Below are 10,952 nucleotides of genomic sequence, written 5' to 3'. Positions count from 1 at the left end.
TAATTATGCTGCGAATCAAGCCAACGGATCGGCTCCGACTCTGATGGGCAATGCTGAGGGTAAGTAAGTGAGCGCGTGGGAGTTGTGAACGTGTGCACGCACAAATGTGGAACTCAGCAAGCTAATCAATGGCTATGTATCACAATCCAGGTCCAGGACCGCCGACGAACTATAACTCCTTTCAAGCCCAACACTATGCTCATGCCCAACAGACAACCTATCCACCGATACCGGTTCAGTCCCACTCTCCAGAAGATGCATCCAACCAACAACCATGGCAACCAATAGCGCCGAAGTTGCCATCGAGTAATCCCTCAAGATACGCCCAAGGACCTTCCGATCAATCGATAGACTCGCAGTTCTACAATGGTAACGCGGAGTCGAGGCAGCAAAGCCAACCATGGCGACAGAAACGACGGAGGGGTCGAGAAGACTACTACGACGTAGACGATCAGAATGAAGATTGCGGAACGTCAAATAGCCCATCGGGGTTCGCGAATCTAGCAGATGCGACACATCGTAGCTCTCATTCGTACTATCGGCAACCGCATCAAGATGGGATGACGGTCGAAGCTGTGCCGACCAAACTTTTCCGACCAAGGGATCTCTCTTGGTTTCACCAGCGCCGAGTGTTCCAAGTAGCGAAACACTGCCCGGACAGCTATATCAGGGGGAGGACGATGGTCGTTCTAAGCACGTCTGGACAAGCTTCGACATGTCTGGCGCTCGAATCACATCCTGATATTTACGGATCAGAAGACCAGGACTTCTTCAGGACTCATCGGCCTGTGTACAAAGCCACTTCCAATCCTCCGCAAGTTCCTCCCAATGCAGGATCGCCATTCGCGATAGAGATGAAACATTTTGATTTGCGTGCTGATACCTGGATGAACTGTCTCAACAATTGGAATATAGAGACTTCAGTTGAGGTTGCCCATATTGGATCGCTCCACCAAGATCACTGGAAACTCTTGAAATCTCTGTATCTCGAACTTATCAGTGCAAGCATTAACGGCCCGACATGATGTGGTCAGACGGTTAAGGATCGCTTTGGATATTGGCAACTTGGCATTTCATCACCCACATCTACTGAAAACCAATACCTCCAGAGGACAGATCACACCCCTTTTAGGAGGGAACACCATCATCACCGCAAAAGTTCACATCGGTCGCGGACCAATGTAACGATGAGCAAAGCAAGCACCCAAAATACTCGCAATGGACTGGTTGCGGCAAGTTTATATCGCGTCACAAAAGTCCTGCCTATCAAACGCGGCCTCACAAAGCCAGTGTAACAGCACTTGCAGTACTGCAGGAACACATGTCAGTATGGCTCCAATCTCATGATCTAGCTCATTGGGCTCGCTGCTGACACTCTCATACCCTAGGCCCCATCAGAAATCGACCTGTCGTATCGAGTTGTCTGGTGGAGTTTGACTACTGTTATTGACACATCTGGTGGCACCAATGTCACATATATTCAGATGTGCGCCAATCCGGAAAGACTCGGTGCGTTGGTATCTCTTCTTGCGACCTTCTTGGTGCAATATGCTCGTCGCTGCTCATACTGGCTTTCTTTCCAGATATCAGAGGAATAAGCAGCATCGACTTGCCAAAGGCGTGTACTGAGAGTCTACCGCGGACATATCTCCCCATTGTTTCTGCGAATACGTCTTTGCAGATAGAACAAGTTGAGACTCTTATGGTGCTGCCTCGTTTACAATCACAGTAATGAACGGTGGGATCCGACGAAGTCAACGAATACTACAAAAGTTCTGTGGTTGAATCGATTGCTATCGTAGTCGTGACGTGGAGGGCATGGATCAAATGGAAGCATACACTCTTGATGTTCAACTAATATCGTCTTCAATCTTTGTGGTTTGTTGTGGGTGATAAAAAGGATGCTTCACCAGTAGCTTGGCTCGGCTATTTGATAGATTCGAATACATAGATATATGCAAAGGGAATCACAACGAACACTGAGAAAATCGAGATATTAGCATACATCTTTGGCGTTTGTCTGGATGTCTGTGAAAGCCGTTTGAGTGAACCTTGGAACTCACCTATAGGCTCAATCACGATGAGACAACGCGCAACGCAAAGAACTTAAGGATCTAGAAGCTATCAATGCTGGGGGAGCCGAGAAACGCGAGAGGCTCCGGGTACAAGCCTCATTGATCTGGTAAGCCTTCATGCATGCGCACTATTGCTACATCCGTTGGCTTTAGTCGAGCAACAGATAATGCACAATCATCTTGAAGAGGAGATGGTAGTGATATGGGACTCTGCTCGCCATGGATATCACCACTTCACAGGACTTGGAGTAAACAAATCTCATTAGTGCCTAGACGTTAAGACTCGTTCGCTTGCCTCTCGGAATTTGAAATATGGTTTGCTCTGTTGACCGGCAAAACTATCCGCTTACCCCGGACGTGCTCCAGTTGCACTACCCCACAGAGCCACCCCCAGTTATGCTTCCCCGCTGTTGGTGGAAGAACACAATGCCGCCAATCTGTTTGACGGAAAATTTGGCCTTGTTCACAGGAGGTCAATAGTTCGACACCCCATGCTCGAATCCTTCTGTCACGTCCGCACTGTTCTAGCCGCGTCGAGATTGACAATTTTGGGCCCGGCCCCTTTGAACGGTTCTAGTCTAGGCGCTGTGCATCATGTCTTGGGACGAATCATCGAAGGCAACTACGGCTCAGCCGCGTGTCTGGACTTACTAGTCTTGGATGGGATGGTACCTCAGTGATATCTGTTTCGATAAGGCTGAGGTCACGGGCACCTTCAGTCTTGATATAAGTGTCATTACGCGGCGTGCGCCGCTGAATGAACTCGGCAAGTGTAGATGACAACACATGGCAGTCACGCATTCCCGCTCAAGTCTCCCTGGCACGCAAGAAAGCAGTGAAGTGATGAGCAATGAAGTTGAAACGAAGACTGCTAGGCAAACTCGAATACTGATATCCGCCAATAAAGAGTTTCAGCGGGACTCTCTTCGGGAGCTGAGGTCGAAGAGGCTCAAATGCTGTAAAATTGGCACTGCGGGACAAGACAAACCAAGAACGCCCCGCCGGCTTACTGACGAATCGCGGGCTCCTCGGCAACCGTCATTTCTCAGGACTAGAAGTCAGCCCTTCGAAGTGATCAATAGTCGATAGAAACAGAAAGACTCCCAAAATACTACTCTAATCAAGCATCTTACCCTAGCAACTGAATGCAAGGCAGGTCGCCCAGAAGGGAAGTTCAGGGTCCCAATCAGCCGTGATGGAAGGATTGATTCGTGGTCTTCAACCAAGATTACTGGCATCGCGGGTAGATGGGCGGAATTCGGCAAGTCCTAAACATGCAATGACAGGGCATTAGTCACTACTTCAGCCAACGGATTCCCATTGCCATTGGGGAGCAAGCAGCCCGTGACTGGTGCAGTTGATGAGCCCTTTGGTGGGTTGTAAAGAACGCTGCATGCTCGGTAAGGAGAGGCGAGCGGCGCCAGCGTTTACGCCAAACTATAAGAACATCTAGCGTGTTCAGTGATCCCGGTTTCCCAGCCTTCGAGGCGCACATGGCCAAGTTGCACGACTTTAGCTCCCATACCATCGCCAGATCCACTACCATGGAGCGACGGCTAAGAGCCTTGAGGATGTTTTCCATTGGTGGAATCTGAAGAGTGATAGTTTCTCCGGCGCCCCAGAAAGACCACATTGAGGGGCGACGGGCCAATTTTACTGTGATCCATCTGGGGAAAACCAGACTCTCATTGGAGATTGTGCCCTAACACGAGCTTAAGGGCCGACTCCACGGGGAAGACAGCTGCGGTTTGACTATGGACTGGGGAAGCAACGCAGCCATGTCCAAGAGGGAAAGAGTGAGAAAGAAGGCTTGTGAGCTTTCGCGTCTCCCCTCCATCTCTCCCTTAAACTGAGTCCTTGCCCCTGTCACTCTTCAGAAGCCAGGCCTCATGACTGGCCAAGACGGTCCGAAAACTGGGTCGCTATCGACTGTCTTCACAACGAATCGTGCATGGTGATAACTAGGGATCTTCCTATCTCGCAGATAAATTCGTCGGCCACCCTCACTTACATTCTCACCCCTCTTCCTCGCTCATCCCTTCTTTTCTCGTGCTCCAAGGTCGGCGTCTTGTGTTTGTCGCTACCGGATAGACGTCTCTTATCTTGTGCCCCGGGCCGAATCGTCAAGTTAGATACCCAGCAGACCGGTCAGCCTCTGCCAACACCGTCAAGATGGTGACCGCAAAGCGTCTTTACAACTGGTACATCTCCCTAGTGGCTGCCATGTGCATGGTGCTCTATGGTTATGATGCCTCAGTTTTCAACTCCGTCCAGGGATCTCAGCATTGGCTGGACTGGTTCGATCTTGACCTCGTGAGCTTCTTCATATACAGGGTCATCGCTGTGTGTACTAATAATGCTGTTCAGGACAAAGACACATACTTGATCGGTCTCATCAACACGGCTTACACTATTGGTGCCATTGTTGCTGGTTGGTTTATCGGTGGTCCGACCGCTGATTACCTCGGTCGACGATATGGAATGATGATTGGCTGCTTCATCACAATAATTGCAACTTTCATGCAGACCTTTGCCCCGTACCATAAGCTCGGCGTCTTCATCGCCGGCCGTGTTCTCATCGGTATGGGTCAGGGTATGGCCTTGACAGCTGGTCCCGTGTACATCGGAGAGATGGCTCCAGCCCACATCCGTGGTTACATCATGGCATTCTGGCAGCTATTCTACTCCGTTGGCTCCTTCATTGCCTACTGGATCAACTATGCCTGTGGCAAGCGCAGAGAGGCGCTCGGAGAGTGGGACTGGAAGATGGTCGTCATCTTTCAGATTCTCGTCCCTATCATCATCATCATCCTGCTCCCTCTTCAGCCTGAGAGTCCTCGCTGGCATCTCAAGAAGAACGGCAACATCGATGCTGCCCGTGCCGCTCTCCGAAAGATTCGAGACACCGAGGAGGAGGTCGAGGAGGAGCTCACTGCCATCCGAGAGGCTCTCGAGTATGAGAAGGAGGCCATCAGCAGCTCCTACACCGCCTTGTTTAAGGATCCCTCGGTTCGCAAGCGATTGTATCTTGCTTTCGTCATCAATGTCGGTCAACAGCTCTCTGGCCAAGGTACCTTGAACAGCTACTCTACCTCTATCTACAAGAAGGTCTGGAAAGATGCCGAGAAGATCAACCTCATCAACGCTCTCAACGCCACTTTCGGTATCCTGTTCACTCTCAATGCTGTCTGGACTGCTGATCGCTTCGGTCGTCGCTGGCTGTTCATTGTCGGTGCCATTGGTATGGGATGCTGCATGTTGGCTGTATCTATCGTTGGCCTCGCTACTCCCACTCACGATGGCGCGAAGACCGAGCCTGTTGGAATCGCTATCGTCTTCCTGCTCTTCCTATTCATCTTCTTCTACAAGCCTTCCTGGGGAGCTGCCACTTGGATCTGGACTTCCGAGATTTTCTCCATGAACATTCGTGCGCAAGCCGTCGGCATGTGCTCTCAGATGCAGAACGTCGGCAACACGGTACGTAACAGCTCTATTCCATCATGACACAGGTTACTAACTGTCTTTCCAGATCTTCCAGCAGTTCTTCCCCAAGTTCCTGGCAAATGAGGGCCTCAAATGTTTATTCTTCTTCATGGGAATGAACTTTGTCCTGGCTGTCTTCGTCTACTTCTTCATTCCCGAGACCAAGCAGATTCCTCTCGAGGAGATTGATGTTCTGTTCGGTGGCGCCAACCACGTCGATAAGGGCGCGAACATGCTCGGCATCCCGGAAGCGGAGTCTGGTGCTCACCACGTCGCCGAGAAGGATGGCCGCGCAAAGGTTGAGCAGCGAGAGGGTGCTGCTCACGATATTGAGGAGACTCACTAAATGCGAAGAATTTAGTGAGGGGCTAGGATACCCGAGGATTATTTAAGCTCCCAAAGTGTCAAGAGCCTCTTGTGAAGTAGCATTAGCGAATTTTGAGTCAATGATCACGATTTGAAATTACACTCCAATTCACCGTTGATCCGTGCTTTGCTTATGAGGTAATTTATCGCTCTTGGCGATAGCTCTTGCGTATTGCAGCTGTAAAATCATCGCCTCAGCCAACAAATCGCCACCTATCAAGCATGAGACAATGCCTATGCTGCCTTTATAAAAGCCACCAGTAGTCACCATTGCCACCTCCTTGTGCGTCAGATTCTCTCAAGAGCGAGTCGAAGAGTGACATATCAACGTCGTCAAACACCCAATCCTCTTGGCGTACCGTCAGGTCAGGATTGAATGATTGTGTTTGGATGAGGCTGTCCGATGGCCCCTTGAAACCGGCAAAGGTGTCGTTATCATCAGCCATCTGCAGTGTTGGAAAAGTCGGGTTCAGCACCCTAGAATCAGGAGCTGACGATTGGTTATTCTGCTGCATTGTCGTAGTGGAAGTATAGTTTGTTTCAGACTGTGAAGTCGAAGAGACTTCGCCAATTGGTGGTCTTATCAGGCCATTGCCTGAGAGGGTTCTCTGTGGCTCCATCCCCATGGCCATGTCTGCGCCAATAGGCGTAGGAATGGGAAACCCTTGCTCTTGTCTGGAAGCCGGACCACCTTTAGTGATGGTAATGACGCCAAAATAGGGGATAGTCAGGCGAAGAGCACGAGCATCATGCAGACGGCAATCACCCTTTTCCACCCGGTAAGTCGATCCGCGCGCAGCCTCGGCTTCGATAGCCAAAAGTCGGCGCAATACGCCGGCACCCCTCTCGCTCACAGTTCTGGTTTTGTTCAGTGTACCGACCTGTTCCATGTTGTCGAGGGTTTCTTCCATGATGGCACGATCGGCCGTCCGCTGATGAAGCAGGACGCTATCTGAATGTCTGTTCGAGCCATGACCATCAAGATGAGCAAGAACAAGTGTCATGGACGCGGTGATAGCAAAGAAGTCCATGCTGTGACAGCAGTATGAGCTGCGGTTGAATGTGCGAAATGCCATGTATCGCTGTAGAAGGTCGCGACTCGCATTGATGCAAGCCATGCGACTATACTCGTAGCGGTGCTCCTCGGAGCCTGGCGATGATTGCAGCAAAAAGGGAAGATGCAAGTGACTCAGAAGAATGTAGTGAAACAGCTGATTGGTTAGACGAATTGTTGCCCAAAACAACTCATCATCCTGCTGAATGGAGGCCAAGTTCGGTACAAGCCACCATTTACTCGGCATCGACTCAGAAAGCTTGCGGAGCTCCATGTCAATAGCATGTATGTCAGTAAGACTATCAGAGCTAGAGTCGTTGTCATTTCGTTGGAGAATACGGCTTGCTAAAACACAGTGTCTTCGCTCCAAACGATCCATAGGCGTGTCATCTTCGAGAGGAGGCGCGATCCCCATGGAGATATCTGTTGAGCCCTGGGGCATTCCAAGAATAAGACTGAAGAAACGGTCAAAGTATACAATTCGATACCAGAGGAGCTGAGGATCCCAGATATGCTTTGATTGTATAGATGTCAAAGGGGGCCGTTTGTGGTGATGAAGACACATCAACTGGGCCGTAAGCATAGCTCGCCGTGTTATCGACCAGGCAGCACGAAGGTTGCCTGAATCAGCCTGGAATGAAGATGCGAGTAAGAGACATTCTAACCCCTCGAGATTGTTTACCATTTTGTCATTTTTGGTTACTAGGTCAATGGCAGCGTCTGCAATGCTTTGGATCTTGGCTCCCGGTGACCCATTGAAACCCTTGAGCTCATGGTGAATGGAAGGATGAATGTAGCGGAACGAGATAGCCAGTAAAAGCATCTGTCTCACAATTACGAGTGGATGAGTTTTCGGGGTATGGCGAATGCTCAACTCAGTCATTTGCTCATGCTTTTGCTTTTCTGTGATTTGGATTTCCTTGTAGAGCTTGCGCGCTACCAGTTGATGGAAGAACGTGGGCATGGGGCCAGATGCTCTCAAAATCATATCCACACTCTCCTGAGATGGGTATATAGCCAACAGCGTTTCTGATATCTTTTCATAATTGGAGTTGTCAAAGTGCTCAAAGTCATCATTGACAAGTGTTTCAGAGGAATCGAAAGTTGGGTTACGGCTTGCCGTGATGCCCTGTAAATCGTCAGTAATATGGACCAGGGGCTTTCAATGGTAAGTAGATAATTACTTCCGAGGGATGCACCAGGGTATTCGCAGATGAGAGCTTGCCAGCATCGAGATTATCAAGAGCGCCTCCATTAACACCGGAAATTAACGATCCAGTTCCAGTATTCTTAACAAGCTTCTCAATAAGTGCTTCAACCCGGACCATGCGGTTCCCCATTTGTCGCTTTCGATCAACTGAACCCAAGGGTTGCTCCGGCAGGTCCTGACTGATGCACTTAGTACCACGCCGGAAGCAGCCATCACATATCGTGTCTTCAGGCGTTGCATAGGTACACTTGGCTTTTCTTCCTTTGCACTCCCAGCAGCTCCGGGTCCCTTTCCGGACCTTCCTTCGCTTGACCTGAGGCTCATTGGCACCATCAGCCATCGTATTATCTCGACTAGGACTCAACGAACCCTATAGGTTAAAAGGCCCGGCTAGAACGGCGGTGCGCTCAGCACACTCCAGGAAGAATGAAAGATGCTAATTTTGAGTAAGAGAGCCAATGTACTGTCTGGTTGGATGGTTTGATCAAGCTTGTCGAAACGGCGGTTTGAGACATGTCAGCATTGCGCTACTCCAGTTCGACCGGAAAAGGCGGCGGTCGAACTCTGACTCATCGAGATTTGGGAGGCACGCCACCGGCTTCTACGTTATAGCTTAGCTAATTCCCCCACAACCATCGCCCCAAATCATTCCATTCAGTTCATTTACGATAGTGTGAAAGTGGGCGCTTACCCGAAGTTGACGGCGGTGGACAATCACTAACAACCGTCAAATCGCCTCACAATGGCCAATTTGAACGAGTATATAAGTTCGACGACAGACTTACTTCAGGTTGATTGTCAGAATTCAATACATAATCAAATCCCCTTCACTCAATAACTCTTAATTCACAATCTCAACAATTCTACCATTATCCTATAACATGTCCAAAATTCTTGCTGTCTTTGGCGCTACCGGCCAACAAGGGAGTTCAGTTATCAACAATGTTCTAAGTGACTCGGAACTTTCTCAGAAGTACAAGATCCGGGCTATCACTCGTGATGTTGAATCAGACAAGGCCAAGAAACTCAAAGCTCAGAATGTTGAAGTCGTTTCAGCCGACATGCAGAACAAGGCTTCTCTTGAGGCAGCACTGACCGGCGTAGACTTTGTCTACATTATGACAACACCTTCCTTCGGGCCTGATGCTGTTGAAGCCGAATTCAATACTGCAAAGTTGATCGCTGACACTGCGGTGGAGAAGGGTCTCGAGTACATCATATTCAGTACCTTGCCATCAGTATCAGGAATGTCCAACGGCAGATACACGCATGTTACCCCCTTTGACGCCAAGGCAAAGGCCGAGGAGTACATACGGAGCCTGTCCATCAAAAGTGCTTTCGTCTCGCTAGCATACTTCATGGAAAACCTACAGACACAGCCATGGTTAGGTCCACAGCCGACCTCGGATGGCACATATGTTATGTCCCGTCCTGTCCCTTCTAAAGTTCGGCTTCCCTACCTTGATGCTGTTGGCGATGTGGGCAAGTTTGTGGGTGCTATTCTTGCGGAGCCCGACAAGTACGAGGGCAAGACTTTCCACGCCGCTCAGGGATTGTATAGTCTGGAGGAAATTGCAGCCGCGATATCTAAGAACACAGGCAAGACTGTTGTTTACCGGCAAATCTCCTATGATGAATTTGCAAAGGCAATGCCATTTGTGCCTCAGCTTTGGGTCGATGGACATCGCGCTCAAGAAGAGTATGGCTATTTTGGTCCTGGCGAGGAGCAGTCGACTGCTTGGGCTGCGGCCCAGGCTCGCGGTAGACTTACAACTTTGGACGAATTTCTGGAGGCACATCCTCTTCAGCTTGCCTAAACTAGATAAGACATGTGATAAGTACAGACATGAAAAGGGCGGGCTCTTGTTGAAGTCTGGATATTGTCGTCACACCATGAGAAACGCATTGGGCATTTGTAAAGACATTTTCTAGAAGAGTTAGAGCTTAGCGCTCAAAATAGAAGTAAGTTCTTGGCATAGAATGTTTTTTTGAAGATGACTTATGAGTCTGGTCAACGCGAGTCTTTCTCAGAGAAAAATACGACTTTGTCACCTATCAATAAGTTCCCCGTTGCGGAGTACCGCAAGTCTATTATGCGCGATGTCACCCAATATTCCTACCCACTGCTTACATGATATTTCCTCACATACACCCATTTCCATTCCTTCGAACTAACCTTAAATATTTAAGTGCTGACATACCGCGAAGGGACGTGAGGACAATGGATGACTTTTGCAGCTTACCAACAAATACAAGCAAAATACGGACACTTCTGTACAAATCCAGTAATTCAAATACGAGCCACATACGCGTACGGACGTGGAATTTCTTGTTGGCCCACTCCCCTGTCCTTGCCTGCCGTATTGGTATGATTTGAGTGACCCTTAATAGACTACTTCCTAGATCGCGGGAAACTATGGCGCAGTAACAAATCAGACGTTGTGCTAGGAGTCGTTTAAGGAGCTGCTGACTCTTCTTCAGGACTGAAGCCAGAGCCTGCGTCACCTAACAAAAAGGGAAATTGACTAGGAAAGTCTGTTTTAGTCGTTCATTAAACCCGGCCTCGGAAGCACTTTGCCAAGTCCTCCTAGAGTTCGATTTGTCTCCCTCGAAGTCTTGACAGCGAATAATTTGACCTCTCTTGTGATTTGCAGTAAGATAAGCTGCAGCTAATGATAGTAGCAATACTTGCACGACGATAATTTTCTTTTCCAGAATCCAGTCGATCCTATAACTTAATGACTATTTACCTTGAAAATAAACA

General features: G+C 49.2%; 2 protein-coding genes across 2 annotated transcripts; both read left to right on the top strand.

Moving 5' to 3' along the window:
• Nucleotides 1–4,247: 4,247 nt before the first annotated feature.
• On the top strand, nucleotides 4,248–5,904 carry UCRPA7_3580 (putative sugar transporter protein; the record flags this gene model as incomplete). Its single annotated transcript, XM_007916173.1, has 3 exons — nucleotides 4,248–4,388; nucleotides 4,443–5,552; nucleotides 5,605–5,904. 3 exons carry the CDS (start codon nucleotides 4,248–4,250, stop codon nucleotides 5,902–5,904), a joined length of 1,551 nt encoding a protein of 516 aa, XP_007914364.1.
• A 3,165-nt stretch (nucleotides 5,905–9,069) lies between these two features.
• On the top strand, nucleotides 9,070–10,005 carry UCRPA7_3579 (putative hscarg dehydrogenase protein; the record flags this gene model as incomplete). The annotated part of the gene is made up of 1 exon (XM_007916117.1): nucleotides 9,070–10,005. One exon carries the CDS (start codon nucleotides 9,070–9,072, stop codon nucleotides 10,003–10,005), a length of 936 nt encoding a protein of 311 aa, XP_007914308.1.
• Between the last annotated feature and the right edge of the window lie 947 nt (nucleotides 10,006–10,952).

This window comes from Phaeoacremonium minimum (assembly GCF_000392275.1).
Source record: "Phaeoacremonium minimum UCRPA7 unplaced genomic scaffold PA7_03_scaffold_288, whole genome shotgun sequence".
In the NCBI taxonomy this organism is placed as follows: Eukaryota; Fungi; Ascomycota; class Sordariomycetes; order Togniniales; family Togniniaceae; genus Phaeoacremonium; species Phaeoacremonium minimum.
Note: the sequence above shows the minus strand (reverse complement) of the source record. Positions and strands in the feature narration are given on the sequence as shown.